General features: G+C 41.2%; 1 protein-coding gene across 1 annotated transcript in view; it reads left to right on the top strand.

Annotated features, from left to right (window-relative positions):
* Window positions 1-23764, top strand: part of plxnc1 (plexin C1) — a 54361-nt gene that overhangs the window by 11315 nt on the left and 19282 nt on the right. Inside the window, exons 12-21 of the mRNA XM_053485799.1 lie at window positions 1575-1677; window positions 4407-4586; window positions 5346-5507; window positions 5645-5750; window positions 6150-6251; window positions 6520-6623; window positions 6736-6777; window positions 7290-7414; window positions 7838-8036; window positions 8185-8337. Of these exons, the coding sequence (XP_053341774.1) occupies window positions 1575-1677; window positions 4407-4586; window positions 5346-5507; window positions 5645-5750; window positions 6150-6251; window positions 6520-6623; window positions 6736-6777; window positions 7290-7414; window positions 7838-8036; window positions 8185-8337 (1276 nt within the window). The remainder of the gene's footprint in view (window positions 1-1574; window positions 1678-4406; window positions 4587-5345; window positions 5508-5644; window positions 5751-6149; window positions 6252-6519; window positions 6624-6735; window positions 6778-7289; window positions 7415-7837; window positions 8037-8184; window positions 8338-23764) is intronic.

Raw genomic sequence — 23764 nt, 5'->3', positions numbered from 1 at the left:
CATGGAGGTGAGTCACAAGGGATAAACAACAGTTCTGTTTTACTGAGATTGAGCTTCAGCTGATGAGCAGCCATCCAGGATGAGATGTCTGCCAGACATGCTGAGATCCGGGTGGAAACCTGAGTGTCAGAGGGAGGAAAGAAGAGAGTAAGTTGGGTGTCATCTGCATAACAATGGTATGAAAATCCATGCGATGAGATGACCTTACCAAGAGACCGGGTATAGAGGGAGAACAGAAGATGACGAAGTACTGAGCCCTGCGGGACACCAGTAGAGAGTCTACGTGGGGCAGATGTAGATCCCCTCCATATGACCTCATATGACCTATCTTCTAGGTAAGAAGCAAACCATTGCCACGCTGTTCCACAAATTCCAAGGCTTGTAAGAATAGATAATAGAATCTTGTGGTTCACCGTGTCACTTGTGGTTCACCGTGATAGAATCTTGTCTTTTTCACCATGGTGTTGATGTGACAGGACCATGACAGGTCCTGCGTGATGTGAACACCGAGGTAAAGGTAAAGTGCAGGTTAATTTGTTTTATGTTTACTTTATAGCAGTGATTCCCCGTTAGTGTGTTACTCAATTAGGATTTCTTGTTTATTTTTTTGATTAAACAATGTTTCTGTTGTCTGCGCACGTGTGTGTGTAACTATGTGTAACTATGTAAGACGAGAAAGGGGAGGGGAGCTTACTTTAGATTCATACACACACATACACACACATACAGTGCGCCCACAAATGGAAGCACTTATTTTTTGAGGGGGGCTGTGGAACGAATAATTTGAGTTTCCATTATTTCTTATAGGAAAATCTGATTTGGTTTACAAGTGTTTTTGAATATGAGCCCACTTCCTGAATGAATTATGCTTGTAATTTAAGGTTCCACTGTATATATAGTATTGTCTACTTGTCTACTATGAGAGACAAAATGAGAAAAAAATCCAGAACTTGCACAATTGGTGGCTGACTAAATATTTTTTTGCTCCACTGTGATATATATATATTATTATTATTATTATTATTTTTTTTTTTATTATATTTATTTAAAAAAACATTTGAACCTCAATGTTTATGTTTAGAAACCAAAAACTTTGAAAACAATTTTGTATTTTAATGGGATTCTCATAATTAGTCTTAATTTGGCATTTTCATTTTTCATTTATTCATAAATGAAACCAGAAATACAAAAAATAATGAGAAATTGACTTCATGAGCCAACATGACAATAAAATAAAATTAAAACAATTAAAAAACATATATAAATAAAAATAAAAACAAGGTCACATGCCAGGGCAGAATCTTATGGTGCTGTGATTGTGTGGCCTGTGTGAAGTTGAAGAAGTTAGTTACTTCCTGAAAACACTACTGTTAGCACTGATCAATTTTACTTTAGTGGTTAATTCTAAATGTATATATAACTGGATCTGTGAACAGTGATTTTTACTTCATGTAGTTTAGCCTTTTTAGAATCCACTTTATTCTGTCATACTGCACTGATTGTCTGCAGATTATATGGTATCTCTGCTGTCACTCTCCTATAACTGAAAAAAATATTGTTTCTCTATCAATCAGTGGTGAGAGGAAGATTCAAGTGTTGGGAAACAATTTAGAATTTGTGGATGCAGTCAACATTCACACATCTTCCAAGAAGATCATTCTCAACTCAAGCAGCAAGGTATAAAATACACAATGAATACTGCAAATCAATGGCCTTATATCTAACATAAAAAAAGAAAATTCAATAGAAGTATGCAGGTAGCCAGAACTCTCAGGATTAATTTAAATTGATAAATATATACTGAATATATACTATAGCTATGAAAACATATTTAATATTGATTATTTTAAAATATTAAGCCTTATATCACATAGATTTGGTTTCAGATATGATTTTTTTTTTATTACTGAATACCTTTTAAACATTAATAGTTATATAGTTTATTGTCAAAAGACTGTGAAACTTCCTTAAAGTCTTCAAAACAGAGGAGATTGTTTATTTTCAAAATTTTTATTCTTTTTAAATTCAAAAGAGAAATGGAGACAGCATGAGGCAGTGCATATAGCTGCTTTACAATTAAATTTTATACGTATAGTGCCTTAATGATAGACATTGTTGCAAAGAAGCTATACAGAAATAAGTAAATTAATTAAGTAATTTTTATTTATATAGACCTTCTCATGACAAGTGTTACAAAGCGAATATCAATCAAAAATCAATCACAAATAAAAGACAATAAAGATACTGTTAAATAGTAAAACTAATCTAAAATATATTATTAAAGCTCAAATTTAAATTGAACTAAGATAAAAAAAAATACAAAACTAATATATACAGTCATGTTCAAAAGTTAGTGCCCCTCTTTTAATTCTATGTGTTTTTGTCTATAAAAATTGTATGATCATTGCATGTCTTAGTATTAGGCAAATACAACCTTAGAAAAACAACATATAAAATTTCTGACTATGTCATTATTTATTTAACAAAAATTAGGCCAAAAAAAAAAAAAAATGACGTGGGCAATACGCTGAACCACCCCCTCCCCCAAACTATTTGTTTATTATTTTTAAAATTGTGCTGTAATGAGCTTTACCATTTACCATGTTCAGTAAGGCCTGTCGGGTCTGAGATGTTACTCTTGTGTTTTATTTTTTGTACTTCTTTGAGCATTGCACGGTCTGACCTTGAGGTGAATGTGCTGTGACGTCCACTCCTGGAATTTTGAACGCCAAATTGTTTGGAAATTGTTTTATATCCCTTCCCAGATTGATGTGCAACAGCAATTGCTTCTCTAACATGTCAGATATCTTTCCCTCTTGGCATTGCATTAATACACACCTGAATGCCCCAGACCAGAAACCTGGCAAAACCTTTTCTCATATAGAGGTCTGCACATCTGCTGATGATCAGTTAATCTAGGGCTGATAATTAGCAGCATCTGGCTGCCACTTACCCTCTTAAATCCTGTGCGTAAGGGGGCACTTAGTATTTCCCACATGTTGTTTTCTTTTTGGCATCACTTTTGTTAAATGAGTAGTGGCAAAGTGAAAACCAGTTTAAAAAGCATAGTCACCTTTTTATTTTAAGCCTCGTGGGAGGAACTACTATTTAAATTTTAAGATCTCAGCAACTTAAAAAACGTCTGTAGAAGGAAAACCACTTTAGAGCAGACCCAGAGTTACCAATCCATTTACTAAATCTTTCAACCAAGGTACAATGGTCTACTGTATTAAGTGCCTCACTGAGGTCCAGCAGAACTAGCACTGAACATCCTCATACAGGATATTGTGTATATATTGTTGATATCTTGACATCAGCAAGTTATTTTGACACTACCTTTCTAAAATCCTTGCTACCAGAGGAAGTTTGGTCTTTAATGTTGAAGCAAAAATGGGTGAGTATTGCACTTTTTCAAAAGTGATTGTACAACGCTTGTTTAAAAAGAGCAGCAACACGAAAATATATCATTTAGGAATTATCTATCAAGACCACATACTGACCATCAGAAGTAAACACATTTCAAAAAATGAATGAGGGTACAGCATCAAGAACAAGAAGAATTTTTCAGTCTGCTGACCACTTCAGACAAACCTTCAAAAGTGATGGATAAGAAATGGAGCAGAATGAAAATGTTTTTACTAATATTTATGCATGTCCAAATCATAATGAAACACTGCAGAGAGATAGTTTATTAGGCAAGATCAATAACCTGGTGGTTAATGATGGGAAAACCCTATTTAAATGTCAGATCAAGACAGTGTTTTTTACAAAGAATAAACTAAAATAATAATAATAATAATAATAATAAAATATTATATATGCTGGCCTTGATAATTTGTGAGTCAAATGGAGAACAATTCAATGTTCACACTCCGAGTGGAAAAACATTTTAAAACACAGAAGCAAGACTCAACTTCAGCCTGAACATCTTGGTGTACATTTTAATGGATAATCATGAGGACAGACCTGGGACTGCTTTTGCAAGGTTTCTATTACAAAATGTAAAAATTCAGTTTTTACCCGATAAAGTGGTAGTAGGTCATTTAGGTCATTTATCACTAAATATTTGGTTGTTATGGAACAGGCATTCAGCAATGCAATCTAAAGAAGGGACATGTTCCAGGCATTAGCAGTCACAGGCATGTAAGGTGATTATCTTACATTGAACAGCAGGGAAAATGGAAAATCAGAAATTTTCTTCCAAAGTGCAGAGGAAATCATCCTATGTGACAGCCAGATCCACTAAGGTGAAATTAAACAGAAACAGGTGGCATCCAAAGCGGCAACCTGGTCCTCTGAACATATAGCCTGGTCAATAGTCACATTTTTTTTTTTTTTTAACTAGCTGCACCTAAACACATAGGTAGCAGTTTCTATTCACATTATTGTTTTTTACATCCTTCTAGGTCTTTTGGTTTTACTCTCTTAACCAGAAAGAGTTAGGAGATTTTGGGCCATTCAGTGTATCTCTTAGTGTGGTGAACTCAACAGTGGTCTGTGCAGGTAATCTCTCCTACCATTTAGATCCAGAATTCACCAACTTCACTACCTCTAATGTGGACAATGAAGTGCAGGTGACCATACAGGTAAGAGGGAATTCCAGATTTTTATTTTAAATGCACAGACTATAACACTAATACAAAAACTTGTCTTCTTTTTTTCAACCTTGCTAGAAACAGATGTATTCAATAATTATTTGTACAATTTAAAAATCATTAAAAAAAAAATTGAATTCATGGAAATTTCATAAATTCATAAAATGTTAGTATCCTACTCATACCAAAGTATGTGTATACTGGTGAAGAAAAAAAATCTAATTAAGTTTTAACCTTTAACTAATGTAAACCATGACTTTATATAATAATAATAATAATAATAAAAGAAGAATTAATGAATGTATGACTTTCTTTTTGATATGCAAATTGTACTGCCAAGTTTCAATTATGTACAATTACGTATTTTCCTTATGTTTAAAACATTAAGCAAACATCCTTATCCAGCACTCACTTTATACGTTTAATATAATACAGTTCTATGCAAAAGTCTTGAATCATCCCTAATTTCTTCATAATAAATTGAATTAAATTGTGTAGATTAAATTATTTAAAAAATTTACCTTTTATTATGATATAAGGTTGTAAGTTACAATATGAAAATTGGTTGTTTATTTTTATTTACTTGTTACTGCTCCTACTGTAGTTACCTAGTGCATTGGTTTGGGCTGGGCATGCACGAAATTATTTGTTTTGTGTTTTGATCATTCTTGTGGAATAGTACTATTAACATCATCTCCAAGGAATTGTGTTGCTCCCTCACTTGTTATTACATCTACTTTCCCTTTTTAGAAAAAGGAAGACAGATTAAATCTGAGCCAAGAAGAGCTAAAGGTGTGGGCCTTACAGGAAGAAAAAGAGTTCGAGTGTAAAATAGAGAGCATTAAGCCCAGTGTTGTGATCTGTAAGATTTCAAGAGATAAGCATGGAGAAATTAAGGTGGACTCACTCAGGGTATGCCTTTATTTGAACTGTTATGCAATCCTGATTTTAATTTTGAAACTTTGAAAAAACACTGCCCAATAGTGATGCTTTGTTTTGCTTTGTTCTATTTTCTTTTCTTTCTTTTTTTTTCTTTCTTTTTTCTGTAGATTGAGCTTACCAGTGTTACCCAAATTGTATTGATGACAGAGAGCAGTATAAAGTATATGTATACACTTGTTGCATTAATCATTCTGCTGCTTCTTGGTGCTGTTGGTGAGTAGGGCCAGCTTGCTATTTATATGTTTAATTTATTTTTCGCCCCTCCAGGTTCTGGGTTTGATTCCCTGTGTGTGTGTGTTTGCATGTTTTTCTCATGCTTCGTGGGTTTTATCTGTGTACTCCGGTTTCTTTCCACAGTCCAAAGACATGCAGATTATGCTAATTGACATTCACAAGTTGCCCATAGTGTGTAATTGTGTGTGTGTGTGTGTGTGTGTGTGTGTGTGTGTGTGTGTGTGTGTTTGTGCCCTGCGATGGATAAGCACCCCATCCTGGGCGTACCAAGTCTCCAGGGCCTCTGCAACCCTGTACACAGGATAAAGCGATATAGAAGATTAGTGAGTAAGTGAGTACTTGGTCACTATTATGCTTAATATATCTTTTTTTGGGTAGCTGGAATATTTATCCATCGTAAGAGCCAGCGGCAGATGAATGCACAAATGAATGAGCGCCTGGAAATGCTGGAGAATGAAATTAGAAATGAGATTAGACAAGGTAAATCCCACTTATAACACCCTTTATACTGTAGCTATATACAGTAGTTCTGGGTTTTTAGCAGCTTAAAACAGTACTAGCTATTTTCTAAAATATTGAGCAAGTATTTTGTGGTAAAATAGTTTTTATTTTACTACAACCTTTTTTGTTTTGTAAAAGCTTGATATAACTAGAAGAAGGCACTTAAAGCTTTCTTGACATGCTAAACAATGAAAAATAAACTAAAAAACTTTTTTAATTAAAAGTGCTGACTTTCTGTTTTATACAGGATTCGTGGATTTGCAGACAGAGAGTTCAGATCTGGTCGAAAATGTTGGCGCAATACCTTACCTAGATTATAAACATTTTGCTTTAAAAATATTATTTCCTGAGGTTTGTGCAGCCTGATTTTCTAATGTGTCACTTAAATATGTCTTTTTGCTTGAAAGATTCTGTGTGGGTTGTGTGTATGGGATTTAATTAGTATATGCTACTTTATTTTTAGGGTGGCCCTTTAGCAAATCAAATGATCAGAGAAATTGGCCAGGTGAGAAAATGTTGCCTATAAAGTTGATTTAGTACAGTCAAACATGAAACATGATCGTTTTGTTCAATGGCAGCTCGGAAAAATGTATTGCTGTAGTTTATATATAAACCTTGCAGAGGTGATTTCCTGTGTGTGTAAAAAAAAAGTCATGTTGCAGTATGAGTCATCTCATATGTTATGGTTGAATTTTTGTAGATAACTCGACTAAAGAAACAGTTTTAATTCTCTAAAAGCACTGTGTCTTTTGTTATAAATGTTTATGTACCTTTGTGTTATGATATGTTGTAATTATGATGATATGTCTTTCACTTAAAATGATTTCTGCCTCTGTTTAAACAAGATAAGAGGGTCAATACTAGTCTACTCAATCTACCCAATCTGTTTTTACGGGATTAGGCAACACTTGGGTTCTGTAGCAGTTTGTAACTGGTCCTGTTTATAAGTACTAAATATAATAACTTTTATAATGTAAATAAAAATACATGTGTTGGTTGGACATGTGTTCTGATCAGGATGCCATGAAGGCAGAGATGGATGAGAGATGCCAAGCTTTCTTTGCATTGATTCGAGATCCGACATTCCTCACATGCTTTGTTCATGCTCTGGAGGAGCAGAGGACCTTCAGCATAAAGGACAAGTGAGTTTGACAGCTCAGGCCACATGAGACCCAAAAAGGAAGCTTACTGAAGTGGAAAAAAAGTAGACATATTATTCCCCCTTCTCTTGCAATGACCGTTGAGCTTGATCCTGTTGTTGTCCAAATGAACTTGGATTAAAAGTGTCTTTCCTTTTCAGGTTTAGGTAATATGATATAAATTATACATTTAAGCAAACTGAATTAATGTACTTGCCACTATTTGCATTTAAAAAAATGCACCAAAATAGTGAGAGACAAAAAGCAAGGATGTATGTTTTCTTTTGTATCTCCCTGATCAGAATATATAATGTACCATAAAATCTAATATAAACATTAGAGCTAATAAGCACCTTTAAATTTTGTTCTGCCACTGTTTGGTTGAGATGTTACTCTTTGTGATTTCATTACCTGTTTTCTTCTTAGGTGTACAGTGGCATCGCTGTTGACTGTAAGCCTGCATAGTGACCTGCCATACCTCACCCTTCTAATGGAGGAGTTACTCCAGAGTCTAATGGATCAGCCCAGCAATGCTCAGCCCAAGCTTCTGCTGCGTCGAACAGAGTCTATTGTTGAAAAACTTCTTACAAATTGGATGTCCATCTGCCTCTATGGCTTTCTTAGAGTCAGTTTATACTTTCTATGACACTTCTGTATATCTGCTTCATTAGTTAGTTTTTAATTGACAGGTTTTTTTTTTGCTCTACTTGTCTATTAGATTGACAAGTAATGCTAGAAACTGATATGTGTGCTCTTTTGTGATCTTTTCACAGGAGTCAGTTGGTCAGCCACTGTTTCTGATGATATCAGCTCTAAACCAGCAGATTTCTAAAGGGCCAGTAGATGCGGTCACAGAGAAGGCTCTTTACACACTAAATGAAGACTGGCTTCTGTGGCAGGCTCAGGGATTCAACTTCAGCCCGCTGGTTTGCTTGTTTCTTTATTTCAATTAAATTTTATTTGCATATTGCTAATAACAATGGACATTGTTACAAAGAACCAGAAATCCCTGATATAAGTTAAAAAATTATACATTTATAACTTTATCAGTGTCCCTAGTGAGCATTCCAGAAACAACTTGAGGCAGAAAACCTGAGAACAAGCAAACTCAAAAGGCAACCCATTCTTATTTGTGTGATACCAGATGCATTACCATCAATAGATCCTTGTCTGCTCTCGACATGTGTGAATGTGCACATGTATAACAGGAAATGCGTTTCAGTAACCATAAAGTCCATTTTGTTGAGGTTGCCAAACGTTTACTCATGGCAAACGTTTACTCATGGCAAAAAGTACAAAACTATTTGTGGCAATTTCAGTCCTAAAGCTGTTCAAGCTATTTATGTTTTATTTCACACATTTGTTATGAATCCTTGCTTTTTGTCTCTCACTATTTTGGTGCATTTTTGTAAATGCAAATAGTTGCAAGTGTAACCACTCACATTTTGAATCACTAATGAATAGGAGTATGCAAAATAGAGAAAAAGGCAAGAATTACATTAAAAGCTCATTAGTCTGTAGTGGGATGACACAGGCAGTGACTTGCCTTGTTTAAAGAACTTTTTTGATCAGAAAACTCTAATTTTTGCCTTTTTTGTTTCTGACCACACAATGATAAGGCCAACATAAGGAATACCATGCATTGCAATTTCAAAGGCAGCACAGTGTTGTAGTGGTTAGTACTGCAACCTTTCACCTCTAGGGTTGAGAGTTCGATTCCTATCCTTGGTCTTTGTACACAAAACTTGCATGCAATCCCCATGCTTGGTAGGTTTCCTCCCACATGCCAAACACATGCAGATTACACATTCAAATTTCCTGTTTTGTGTGTGTGCCCTGCGATGGATTGGCACCTTGTCCAGTGTGTACCCGCGCATTGTGCCAAAAGCCCTCAACAGGATAAGTGGTATTCCAAAAAGACGGGGTATTTCCAAAAAGACCACAGTAATACAGTAGAACCTTGGTTTATGAGAATAATTCTTTCCGGGCTCTTTTTGCAAAATATTTGATTAACACCAGATCAAAGAATTTTCGTAAGAAATAATAAAAACTCAAATTATTTGTTCCACAGCCCCAAAACATAAATATATAAAAAATAATTCACACAAAATATTGAGTGAAAATAAAACAAATTAACCTGCACTTTGCCTTTTAAAAAAAGTAAAAATATATCCCTGTTTATGCATGCAGGTGCTGTGTGTGTATGTGTGTGTGTGAATCTAAAGTAAGCTCCCCTCTCCCCCTTCTCGTCTTACACAGTTACCCTTCCTCTACCCTTTTCTGAAACACTGTTTTATCTAAAAAATAAACAAATAAAAAAGAAATCTCTCTAATGACACTAGATTAAACGACACACTAACGGGATCACTGCTGTAAAGTAAAAATAAAACAAATTAACCTGCACTTTACCTTGAAAAGAATTGCGACAAAGCAGTGTTTTTGTGTAGAGCAGAGAGAAAGAGTGTGTGTGTGTGTCTGCGTGTCTGTGAAGGCGAAAGTAGGAGGGGTCTGTGTGTGTATGTGTGTGTGTGTGGCACGATGTCCAATGATGCGCGCACACAGACACAAAGAGCAGGCTGATACAGAGAGAGAAAATGGATCTTGCTTTTGCTTTACACGCGCGCTGTACACACACGCATACAGAAACAAAATAAAATATGTTTTACGCACACACACATGGTCACAGTGTTATGGTAAACAGTACACACGTGCACAGATGTTGATTATACCAGTGAGAGACGCGCACTAAGACCCAACAGGGGAGACAATTACCCACAATTCTGCAGCACAAGAGAGAGAAAAATGGCTCAGTTGTGATCACGTAACGCTCAGCATCAAAACAATAAGCGCATGCGTGATACATGATACTCGGTACTCGTAAAAAAAATCTTGTTAGTTTTCCAAGTCAAAATTAATAAAAATCTTTGCTCGTCTTGCGGAACACTCGCAAACCACGTTATTTGCAATCCAAGGTTTCACTGAAGTAGTTTCAAGCTAGCATAGGTGTAATGTGGGAAATAGATGTAGCCATTGTATACCTTAGATTTGAATAATGTTGTCATTTATGAAATTGTAACAGTGCAACCCTTTTTGTACGGGCTGCACCATAAAGCACAGACAATAATAATTTATTCTATAAAATTAAGTAAGTAATTTATTTAGAATAAATAGGGTAGGAAAAGGATTAAAAGGAGGGAGGAAGAAATAAATGGGACTGACTGAAGGTCTGTGGGCATTTTCCCCCTAGCATGTGGGCACAGGCTGGTAAGCGGTGGCGGCGGGCAGAGTGTAGTGATGGGAAGTTTGAATCATTTTAGTGACTCGGTTCTTTAAATCTCGTTTATCAAAATAATTGAATCTTTTTTTGCTGGGCTTCTTTTCCTGGTTGGGAAAGTGGAGCCCTGACGTGTAACCTCTTAGCGGCCTTTTCATTCTCGGCGGCAAGGTAACGGAAATACGGCTCCACGCAAGAGTTGAAGAGCCACGTGAGCATCGGCAGTGAGCTTGCTGTTGTCCCTATCGCGGAGATCAAAGACGCATTACCTTCGAATGTTCTCACAGTTGGAGTTCCTTTTTGCTTTGTTGTGTTACAGAGAATAATTATACATCATCCTCCCAAAATTTGTTCACTGACATTTGCTTTTATGTGATGGGGAGCAGGTAAACAGTAAATGTTGAATTCACTTGTCTAGTCGGACAAGTTCTGAGAATTTCCTCTTGCCCTGACCAATAGTCCACTTGAACATAACATGACTTTTTCAGTTCAACTAAATAAAAAACTACATTTTTCTTATCTCACTTGCTTATTTTAATCTGTTTACGTGAGACTGATAAACAACTAAAAATGTACAAATAAACATTCCTGATAAAAAATAAATAAATATGTGACTAATATAGCCTCCCTTCTTTTTAGCCTTACATTTATCTAGTCTATGTTTCTTGATTTGTTACCTTTTTGTGCAGCGGCACCCATGGCTGCCCAGACCCTGTTCAGAGAGTTGTACTGTTTTCCTTCAACACAAATATCCTATTTAAAAAGTCCCACAAGATCTTAATGGAATTTAGATTAGATGAGAAAGGGGGCCATGTCATTATTCTTTTATCTTCATGACCTTTACTGGCTAGCCATGCAGTGAAGTACTTTAATTTATGTGATGGAGCATTGTCCTGTATAAATGTCATGGTTTCTTAAAAGATGCAGACTTTCTGTACCACTGATTGAAGAAAGTGTTTTATAAAAGCTGGCAGTAAGTTTGGGAGTTTATTTTAAGTCCATCTTCAACTTGAAAACTTTTAACTAGTTTATTTTTAATAATACCAGCCCATACCAGTACTCTACCTCCACCTTATTGGCTTCTCAGTCAAAGTGGAGCTCTGTGCTCCTTACTGATCCAGCCACATGCCCATACATCTGGTTCATCAATAGTCACTCTCGTCTCATTGTCCATACAACCATTGATATTCGGATACAACCAATATCTTCAGATATTCGTGGTCCAATCTTGATGTTTCAACTTCTATGTCTTGTTCTGTGGTGGTTGGGCTTTCAGGCAATAAAAATCTAGGCCAATGTCATTTCCATAAAAAAAGGTATATTTTGGACTGTTTTCTTTTTTAAGAATGGAGTGGACAAGGTATCAGCATTACTGTTATCTTGCAAGTCACAGCACGAGAAAACGTACAAGAGAAAATATTATCATTTAAAAGCGGGATCTCAGCCTTCATGACATTGTCGCCATAAAATTAACTTCTTAATAGTAATGAAATTTTACATCAGCATATTTGCACTTGCCCAATTGAAAAACTACTTTTGTGAAAAAATAAAATAAAATTAGTTGTCTTGTTTTACATGCCAATTTTGTGGCTGTTCTGGACAACCGTTAGTGTTATTTCTTTCGTGGCCACACACAATGTGTACGTTAAGTGTTAGTAAGGGCCGGCTACACTAACAGTATACAGTTTTGGAATCATGGAGGTTGGGTTCCTTTTTAAGCCTGGTTCTTGACTTTGGTGCTTTGTCTCTTCTTCATTTTTAAAATCACAATTTTAAACTGTTAATAAGTTTTGAATAAATAAAATAGAACTCAATTTATATGCAGGTGCATCTCTAAATTTTAACTAATAGTGATTTAAACTCACTAAATTTGAATATCATCAACAAGTTAATTTATTTAAGTGGTTCAATTCAAAAAGTAAAGTTCATATATTATATAGATTCATTATACATAGAATGATATATTCCAGGTATTTATTTCTTTTAATTTACAAAAATGCAGAAATTAGAATATTAAACCTCAAAAAATTAGAGTACAGTGGAACCTCAGATTGCGAGTAACACGGTTTGAGATTTGACAGCAAGACTTTGCTAGATTTTTTATAAATTTTTACTTGAAAAAACAATTTTATCTAAAAAACCAAGTCTTGGTTTACAAGTACCATGTATCATTAATAATTTTTTTCTTTCTCTTGAGCTGCAGAATTGTGGGTAATTGTCTTCCCTGCTCGTTCTTGGTGCGCGTCTCTTACTGGTATAATCAACATCCGTGCACGGGTGTACAGTTTACTATAACACTGTGACCACGTGTGTGGTGTAAAACATATTTTATTTTGTGTTTGTATGTGTGTGTGTACAGCATGCATGTACTGTTTGTTATAACACGTGTGTGTGCTCACGTGTAAACTAAAAGAAAGTCTCATTAGAGAGGTTAAAGATCCATTTTCTCTCTATGTATCAGAATGCCGTTAGGTGTTCCTTTTCAGTCAATTCACTTGGTACAACACCGTGTCCTGGCTGAAGCCACCTTTATTCACGCCGTAAAAGGCAGGCTGTAAACACCTTTTCCGTAGAGTTTTCTAGGTGCTGCTAGTTAACTCTACATTTTACTTTACAAGACTGCGCTTAAAATCAGCTTTACTGCTTTTGTTGGTGTTAGCGACAACAGCCTCATTTTGGTGAGTCGTCTACCCGCGGAGCACTGACTTTTAAGTTCACTGTCAGTCAGAACATTAGCGACATCTCAGTTTAGTTGGCTTCTGTTTAGCTGTGCTAACAGCGCTAGCTGGCATGCGCATGGAAGCTAATGTGGCAAAGAAGAGGTCCGCTGTTCGCCCCTGTCCTCAGGAGTGCGGCTTCTCCTTGCCAGAGAAGGACCAGCACGAATCGTGCCCCGTCTGTCTGGGAATTCTCCATGCTAGGAGAGGTCTAGCTGAGCCCGAGTCATGTGCGTTTTGTTGCCAGCTCCGGCGCTCAACGCTGGAAAGACGGGTCACGTTCGTGGAAAGGATCCTGGGGAGAAATACAGTCGCTCAGCAGGACCCCCTCCTTTCCGAATTAGCAGTCCCAGCTTCGCCTGTGCCTGCTGACGAGGAATTTTCGTCAGAAGTCCCCGCACTTAGCTGGGCGGACCAGATGGAGTATCTCGAGGGGTCGGAGGACCGTGGGCTCTCCTACAGCGCTGGCCAGCAGCCAGGCACCGAGCAGCATGCTTTCGAGGATGATGACGTGCTCGACATCGGCCTAGAGATGCATGGCTTGTCGGAGGACTCCGCTGCTACTGCGTTAGCCGCTCGGGACGACACATTTTTTGCTCTCTACCGCCGAGCGGCCGAGAAGCTGGAGGTGGAGTGGCCCTCCCCGCAGTCGGCTTAAAAACCGTCAAGGTTTGCGGGATTTTTTCTTCCTCCTGAACCGACAACCGTTAAAAACTGCTTCATAGAGCAAGCCGCTGTCGACCCGTGTATCAGCGCTCGATTACGGACAGTATTTGGAATTAGATGGAGCTGAGAAAGCAGGACTAGTTAGCCCACCGCCAATGGACCCATCTTGGCTGCTTATTTGGCACCCTTGCATAATCATGGAGTGTCTGGCCCTACTGTCCTTCCGTCCAAACACTGTAGATTCTCCTCTGCCCAGCTGGAGAAGATTTACCTCGGTCAAGCGGGCGCTGCTCGTGCGCTCAACTCCGCTACGCTGCTTCAAACATATCAGGCAATGTGTTTGGCAGAGCTCGGCTCACTGGTGCCTCAGGAGAGCCCGTTCTGTGCGCTGCTTGACGAGGTCAGGACCGCGACAGACTACATTTTGCGCATGTTTTGTTGTGCGGCTCTTTTCCTCGGGAGAGGGATGGCGAGCGCAGTGGTAGCACAGAGGCATTTATGGCTCACGCCCTCTGACATTCCAGATAGAGACAGGGCCGTCTACTTGGATGAACCGCTATCTGCTGAGGGTTTGTTTGGCCAGTCAGTCGATGCCATTCAGGCAAAGTTTGACTTCAGAAAGAAACAGGCTGAAGCGTTGCAGACATCATTCCGCGACGTGAGGTGAAGCCCAAACAGGCTCGAAATATGACCACTTCGCAGCCACCTCATAAAAGACCACCGCCGGCAGTTAGCTCGAGCTCTCGGCCGGTAAAGCAACAGCCTCCCAGGCAAAACCCACGGAAGTCGGCCTGGGGTATGGGCCCCCCACCTGGGTGTCCGGAAGGATGCAGCGACTAGGAGGTAGAATCCTCACTCCTCCTAGCTCAGATTTTAAAGGGAGAGGAGCTCTGGCAGCAGGGAGACACTGTTTCTCCTCTCCAAATGCCGTCCAAGAGGCCGCTATGTTATGTTCAGGAAATCAGTCCCAAACGGCGCTGCACTTCCCTAACACAGTCTCCCAAGCACAAGGTCCCGTCCCCCCCCGAACGTTCACGAAGTGCGCCGAGGCGGTGCTGTCTCCTCTTCGGGAGAAAGGCATTTGCATATTAGCCTATTTAGACGACTGGGCGCTAATAGCGAGCTCAAGCGAGCAGGCAGAGAAACAGACAGCACTAGTTCTGTCTCACATTTAGACTTTAGGGTTCTCAGTAAATGTGCAGAAAAGCTCACTGACTCCGAGTCAACAGTTTTCATTCCTGGGTCTGGAGATATGCTCTGTTACCAGCCGAGCACGTCTCTCAGAGCACAGAATAGCCGCGTTTCAGCGCTGCCTTGCCTTGCTCTGTTTTAGTTGCAACACAAACTCCGTTTCCGAGTGTTTTTACAGCTAATGGGAATGATGGCGTCTATGATCGCTGTGGTGCCTCTCGGGCTGTTGAACATGCGTGCATTTCAGCGCTGGGTGCGCTCTCACCGCCTATGTGCAGTGTGCCACCTCAACAGGAGGCTGACAGTGACACCGTCATGCATGTCAGCCCTTCTGCCCTGGAGGGAACCCAGGCTGTTACGTCAGGGCTCTCCGATTGGCAGGGTGTCGTTTCGCAAAGTGGTGTCAACAGATGCCTTCCTCAGCGGCTGGGGCGCTCTGTGCGACGGCTCTGTGGTCAGGGGGGCGTGGTCACAGGAACAACGCAGGCTTCACATCAACTATTTGGAGCTGTTAGCAGTGTTTTTAGCCCTAAGACATTTTCGTCTGGCTCTGACAGGCCATCATGTTCTGATCAGGACAGACAACACAACAGTGGTGTCGTATATAAACAGACAAGGGGGACTCGTTCACTTCCTCTGCTGAAACTATCTCATTCTCTATTGCTATGGTCCAGTGTTCATCTACTGTCACTCAGGGCCACTCACATTCCAGGGCACCTGAATCTGGGGGCGGACCTTCTATCCAGAGGGGGCCCGCTTGTGAGGGAATGGAGGTTACACCCATGGGTGGTAGCTCAGATCTGGGAGCGCTTCGGCAAGGCAGCAGTGGATCTTTTTGCATCCAAAGAGAATGCTCACTGCTTACTTTTCTTCTCCATAACAAATCGCAATGCCGCGCTGGGGATCGATGTGCTGGCACACTCATGGCCCCCAGCTCTATTGTATGCTTTCCCTCCGGTAGAACTGATTCTGCCTGTCACAGAGAGGGTAATTCTGGTGGCACCTCATTGGCCGGCGAAGTTGTGGTATGCAGAGATAGTCAGCCTGCTAGCAGCAGAACCATGGAAACTTCCTCTCCTCAGGGACCTTCTGTCTCAGGCAGAAGGAGAAGTAGTGCACCCGCGTCCCGAGCTGTGGAACTTGCACACTTACCTGTTGAAAGGTCCAATCTGTTAGCAAAAGGGCTTCCCCTCAACGTGATCGAGACAATTCAAAGTGCTCGGGCCTTGTCTACTGGAGGTTTATATGCTTACAAGTGGCGAGTATTTGAGCAATGGTGTCAAGAACATAATGTTCTTTCATTTCAGTGCTCCATGGTGGAGATTTTGTCTTTTCTACAAGCCTGTCATGTTGGTTTTGACGGAGTGTCACCAGTGGCTCATCTGCTGGCAGTACGATTTTTAAAAGGAGTGCGACGTCTGCGACCCACTGCGAAGTCCAGTGTTCCGTCTTGGGATTTATTGTTAGTGCTTAAGGCCCTCTGTGGTCCTCTTTTTGAGCCAGTTGAGTCTATAGATATGAAAATTCTTTCATATAACACGGCACTTCTTCTTGCTTTAGCGTCTGCTAAAAAGAGTGGGTGATCTCCACGCTTTGTCCGTGCATACATCTTGTACGCAGTTTGCTGCTAATGGGTTAAAGGTTACTCTACGGCCAAACGCGGCCTATGTACCGAAGGTCGTCTCCACTGATTATAGCTCTATGGTCTTTGACCTTTATAGCTTTTGTCCTCCTCCTTTTGCTTCTGATGAGCAGGGAAAATTGCATAATTTGTGCCCCGTACGTGCACTACGGGTGTACATGGACCGTACAGTAAATATGCGCTTATGTGATCAACTGTTTATCTGCTTTGCCAGTCCAGTAAAGGGTAAAGCGCTGTCTAAACAGCGGCTTTCCCATTGGATTGTGGAGGCTATTACACTAGCTTATAGCAGTAAGGGTGTCCCATTGCCTCTGGGTGTGAAAGCACATTCAATGAGAGCTATGGCAACATCATGGGCGCTATTCAAAGGAATATCCGTAGGTGATATTTGCGCGGCACCCAGTTGGTCCTCACCACACACTTTTGTTCGGTTCTACCGACTTGATATAACGGCCCTCACGGTGGCTCATTGTGTCCTCTCTGCGGGGTCCATGATGCAGTAGAGTAGCTATCAGGGTACTTGTGGCTAACTTTGGTAGATGCTCGGCGGGGCGTGAATATATGTCCCATACAATATGTGTTGTACCGAGTGAATTGACTGAAAGGGAACGAATGGTTATGACTACAACCTCTGTTCCCTGAAGGAGAGGAATGAGGTACAACACATTGCTGCCCCGCCTCATAGTTACGCTCGGCTAAGAGCGGCTATCGAACTGAGGGTCAACCGTGGCGACGATGGTTTATAGGTGCAGGCGAGGCTACACCTACGTCACCACAGGTTTGCCTGCCTTTACGGCGTGAATAAAGGTGGCTTTAGCCAGGACACGAGAGGGCGTGATATCCCATACAATATGTGTTGTACCCCGTTCCTCTCCTTCAGGGAACAGAGGTTATAGTCATAACCATTCGTTCACGCGTGTCATTGGACACTGTGCCCCTTCACACACACCCACACACACACACCCACACACACACACACACACACACACACACACACACACACACACACACCCCTCTTCTCGCCTTTACGCACAAACACACACGCACACACACACGCACACACTCTCTTTCTCCCTCTAATGGAAACACTGCTCTGTTGCGATTCTTTTCAAAGGTAAAGTGCAGGTTAATTTGTTTTATTTTTACTTTACAGCAGTGATTTTGTTAGTGTGCGCTAATGCGAGTGTTATTAGCGATGTTTCTTGTTAATTTTTCAGATAAAACAGTCTTTGTGTGTGTGTGTGTGTGTGTGTGTGTGTGTGTGTGAAACTTAAACAAGAGAGAAGGAGAGATTACAGTGTAAGACGAGAAGAGGGGGGGGTCTGATTCTTTAGCTTCACGTACATTACATACACAGCGACTGTGCGCAAAAAAGGAAACACCTATCTGTCGAGTGCAGGTTAATTTGTTTTATTTTTACTTTATATTTTGTATTAATTATTTTTATGTTTTAATTTATTTGGGCTGTGGAACGAATAATTTGAGTTTCCATTATTCCAGAGTTCCAGAAAGTATTTAGCCCTTTAAGATCAGAGCATTTTGTTATTATTTGTTTTGCTATTTTATTAATAAACATATATAGGGCTCCGGGGTCCGTTCTTCGTACGTCGCTAACTCAGTTAGCTGGATTTAATTGTTGTTCATTTGTCCTGATCTTGGATTGTTTCGTTCTTTTATGCGCTTCTCGCATTTGCTGTCATAGCAACATGTCGGTAAGCTTGAACCTGCTCGGTAGCAGGTTTATTTCATGTAAACAGGATTTAGGCTGCGCTCCTTGCGGGTTATGATTGGTTAAAATGGCGAGGTCACATCTGATTGGTTAAAGAGCACGACTGAGGCGGACTGACTGATATATACCAATATAAATAATCGCTATCAAATATTATATTAGAAGATAAACTTATAGGTTTATTAATATCAGATATGATATTACTATTATAATGAAGCCTACGCATGAGACAGCCAACAAGACCATTAATACAAATTCTTGTATAATGTTTATTTTGTAACACATTTATTTTTCAGAAGGTTGTCATGAATATGCAAATAAATAATTATATATAATAAAAATAAATATTTTTTTATAATGATAAATTAGATGAAACAAATTTTATTATAACAAACAATATAAAAGTATACATGTTGTATTTGAAAAAAATATATATTTCTATTTTTTCATATACAACATATTTATTTTCATATTGCTTATTTTATTTTATTGTCTCATGTAATTTGTAAAGCATTAACCTATGAATTTATGTTCTAATATAATATTTAATACCGTTTATGTAGGGGGGGCAATCCATGGCAGGGAGGCATTTCAGCGCATAACAATTTAGCCGCTCTTTTTCCATTTCGTCAACCAATCAAAGGGCTTGTGATCAGTGTTTCTACTGTCTATGCATATCGCCTTTTAAACCAACGCGCGAACGCGTAATAATCCTAGACAACTCAATCCAGCCATACTATCATCAACAACAGTGTGCTCGAAGAACTAACTTAGCCGGATCGTAATAAGCATGATGATATCATCTTAGATTTGTCAGTTCATCTCGGATGTGTCAAGCGACGTACGAAGAACGGACCCCAGGATTGTGTAGTATAAAGTGACATATTATTCTTTACAGCCCAAAAAGGCAATATAATGAACTAAGTTTTAGTTAATTTTAACAAACTTTCCCAAACACGACTATGCGAAAAATGAGAAACTGGGTCACAAAGGCAAAGAATGAAAGTGTCAAGAACTAACCTGAGGTGACCAGAAGACGTAGCTTTAGCGGTTAGCCCTGTGTAAACTGGTAACTGGTAAACCCAAACGCGGAGTGACACGAATAGGCAAGATAATCACGCAGTTAGTCTAAGGACTCTCACGATTGGGGAGTAAGGGAAAGACACAATCTAACCCGCGTCCTATAAATACACACTCAGTAAGAAAGCTAAGCCAAGAAAGTGAGTACTCACAGTTTGATGACGGTAACCGAGGCAACATCGGGCAACTCAATGACTGAGCGTTGTACTGTGGTTTGTTTACTCTTTTTATACTTCCTGGTTCGCGATCGCATTACTTCCGGGTCCTAGTGCCGGTCGCGTCTTGAGTGTGCATGACAGTACCCCCCTGTCCAGGACCGGCTCCTGATGGTCCTGGGGTGGAGGATACCCGACGACGGTAGTCTCGAATGAGATCGGGGTCGAGGATAAACCGGGCCGGAATCCAAGACCGGTTCTCGGGCCTTCCCAATCAACCAGGTACTGGGTGTGAGGGCGTGAATCGAGGATCCGATGAACGGTGTAGGCGGGACCACCGTCAATGATGCGGGGAGGAGGAGCAGGGGGGGTGGGTGTCATCATTGGAGAGGTGATGAAGGGTTTGAGCTGAGATGTGGAAAACGGGGTGAATCCAGAGCGCCGCAGGCAGCTGGAGCCGGTAGGTGACAGGGTTTATCCTTAGGGTGATGCGGTATGGTCCTATAAAGCGAGGTGAGAGTTTCTTGGATTCCGTATGAAAATAGATGTTCTTTGTGGATAATCATATCTTGTCACCTACTCTGTACAAGCGTCCCGGAGGGTGTCGACGGCGGTGTTGAGTAGTGTATTGGTGATTGGCTTTCTGGATCGCGAGGTTGGCTTGGTTCCAGAGCCGTCGACACCTACGGACCAACTGTTGGGCCGATGGTACGTCAACCTCTGGTTTTTGATGGGCAAACATTGGAGGTTGGAAACCATAGCATACCTCAAATGGGCTTAGGTTGGTGGCAGATGAGACGTGCAGGTTGTCAGAAAGTTCTGCCCATATGAGGTAGTGGGCCCAGGAGCGCTGGCGATCAGCCACAAAACACCTTAGGTAGCTCTCCAGTTGTTGGTTGGTCCGTTCCGTCTGACCATTAGTCTGAGGATGGTATCCAGATGACAGACTACTGGTGGAATTGATCAGACGGCAGAAGGCCTTCCAGAACCGGGCGGTGAACTGGGGCCCCATGTCCGAGACGATGTCTTTGGGGAACCCATGCAGGCGGACTACGTGTTCCAGTGTTAGTTCAGCGGTGGTTTTGGCTGATGCGAGTCCGGTGAGGGCCACCAGGTGCACTGCCTTGGAGAACCGGTCAACAATGGTGAGGATGGTGTCTTTCCCTTCGGAAACCGGCAGGCCCGTGATGAAATCCAGGGCGATGTGCGTCCAGGGCTGTCGAGGAACGGGAAGTGGTTGGAGCTCCCCCAGGGATGGTTGATTGACGTCCTTGGCCCTGGCGCACACTGGGCACGCCTGAACGAACTCAACGACTTCCCTTCTCATTGAGGGCTACCAGAACGCCCGTTGGAGGGTCCTTCGTGTCCCTTGGTGTCCGGCGACCGAGGAGGAGTGGCCCCATTGGAAGACGTCGAAGATCTTACATTCTGGGGTATGTAAAGTCGTCCAGGCGGCACGCCTGCCGGCCCGGTCTCTGCAGCCTGTGCCTGCCGGACCCTTGTCTCTAAGTTCCATTGAAGAGGTGCGATAATCCTGGAAAGGGGATGACAGGCACGGGATCTGCCCGGGGAAGGTCTTTGTCGTACTGTCTTGAAAGTGCGTCTGCCTTGGTGTTCTTTGACCCCGGGCGGTACGACAGATGGAAGTCGTACTGTTAAAAAAAGAGAGCTCACCGTGCCTGTCGTAGATTGAGCTGTCTTAGGTTCCTGATGGTGATGAGGTTCTGGTGGTCGGTCCAGACGATGAACGGCTCACTGGCGCCCTGGAGCCAGTGACGCCATTCCTCCAAGGCCCCTCTTATGCCCAGCAGTTCGCGGTTCCCTACCTCGTATCGCTGCTAAGTGGGGTTGAATTTCTTGGAGGATAAACCACACTGGTGTAGTTTCTGGTCTGGACCTCGTTGGGAGAGAACGGCGCCGGCGCCCACATCCGACGCGTCCACCTCCACAACGAAAGGTTGGTTGGCGTCTGGGTGGAGAAGGATGGGAGCGGTGGTGAAACGATGACACAGTTCTTGAAAGGAGGAGATGGCGGCAGGTGTAAGACGAAACGGGTGAAGCGAGGGCCTGGTCAAAGCAGTTAATGGTGCTGCAAGTTTACTGTAGCCCCGGATAAAGCGACAATAGAAATTTGCAAACCCCAGAAACCGTTGAAGCTGTTTAAGGGTCCTGGGTACAGCTTCGAGCTTCTGTGGATCCATGGCCACACCCTGGGGCGAGATGACAAAACCCAGGAACGTGGTGGAGTGCTTGTGGAAGGCACATTTTTTCAGCTTACAGTACAGTTGGTGAGCGAGCAATCTCTTAAGAACAGCCCGAACGTGTTGGATGTGTTCCTTGAGGTTATGGGAATAGATGACATTTACATTTACATTTAGGCATTTGGCAGACGCTCTTATCCAGAGCGACTTACAAAAAGATGAGGATGTCGTCTAGGTAGACGAACACCCATCGGCCCAGCATGTCTCTGAGGACGTCATTGATAAATTGAGTTGTTGGAAGGCTGAGGGTGCGAGGTGACTCCAAAGGGTATGACCAGGCTCTCGTAGTGTTCGGTGGGTGTGATGAACGCCGTCTTCCACTCATCGCCCTCTCTGATACGCACCAAGTTGTAGGCGCTCCGGAGGTGGCACCAGAGAGGGCGTCCAGGGCTGAGTTGGTGAGTGGCAGCGGGTGTCGTTTTTTATTGTGATCTTATTCAGCCCCCGATAGTTAACACACGGGCGAAGTTCGCCCCCTTTCTTCTTAACGAAGAAAAACCCCGCAGCGGCTGGTGAGGAGGAGGGCCGGATGGTACCGTGGTGCAGGGCGTTGGTGACTCACAGTTTGATGACGGTAACCGAGGCGACATCGGGCAACTCAATGACTGAACGTTGTACTGTGGTTTGTTTACTCCTTTTATACTTCCTGGTTCGCAACCGCATTACTTCCGGGTCCTAGTGCCGGTCGCGTCTTGAGTGTGCATGACAGAAAGACACACAATCACGTTTCTATAGTTGTTTTCAGTTGTTTCTATGACCAGAAAATAACAATACTGTGATCATTTTATGAGTTCTACAATTTTTACAACTTTATTTACATATTCCAGTAGTGGTAAAATTTACCCTTTATAAAAGTAATAATAACTTTTGTTCTACCTCACATACCCTAAAGCTTCCCAGTTAACACACACTAGAAACATATATATGCACATATACAGTGGTGTGAAAAATTATTTGCCCCCTTCCTGATTTCTTATTCTTTTGCATGTTTGTCACACAAAATGTTTCTGATCATCAAACACATTTAAGTATTAGTCAAAGATAACACAAGTAAACACAAAATGCAGTTTTTAAATGATGGTTTTTATTATTTAGGGAGAAAAAAATCCAAACCTACATGGCCCTGTGTGAAAAAGTAATTGCCCCCTGAACCTAATAACTGGTTGGGCCACCCTAAGCAGCAATAACTGCATAAGCGTTTGCGATAACTTGCAACGAGTCTTTTACAGCGCTCTGGAGGAATTTTGGCCCACTCATCTTTGCAGAATTGTTGTAATTCAGCTTTATTTGAAGGTTTTCTAGCATAAATCGCCTTTTTAAGGTCATGCCACAACATCTCAATAGGATTCAGGTCAGAACTTTGACTAGGCCACTCCAATGTCTTCATTTTGTTTTTCTTCAGCCATTCAGAGGTGGATTTGCCGGTGTGTTTTGGGTCATTGTCCTGCTGCAGCACCCAAGATCGCTTCAGCTTGAGTTGACAAACAGATGGCCGGACATTCTCCTTCAGGATTTTTTTGGTAGACAGTAGAATTTATGGTTCCATCTATTACACTACATCTCTCCACTACACTACATCTTGCCCTCACACACTTGGACAAGAAAGACACATATGTTCGAATGCTGTACATAGATTTC

The sequence above is a fragment of the Clarias gariepinus genome, chromosome 2 (assembly GCF_024256425.1).
Source record: "Clarias gariepinus isolate MV-2021 ecotype Netherlands chromosome 2, CGAR_prim_01v2, whole genome shotgun sequence".
Classification (NCBI taxonomy): domain Eukaryota; kingdom Metazoa; phylum Chordata; class Actinopteri; order Siluriformes; family Clariidae; genus Clarias; species Clarias gariepinus.
The sequence above is the reverse complement of the archived record's forward strand: the minus strand, read 5'-3'. Positions and strand labels throughout refer to the sequence as shown.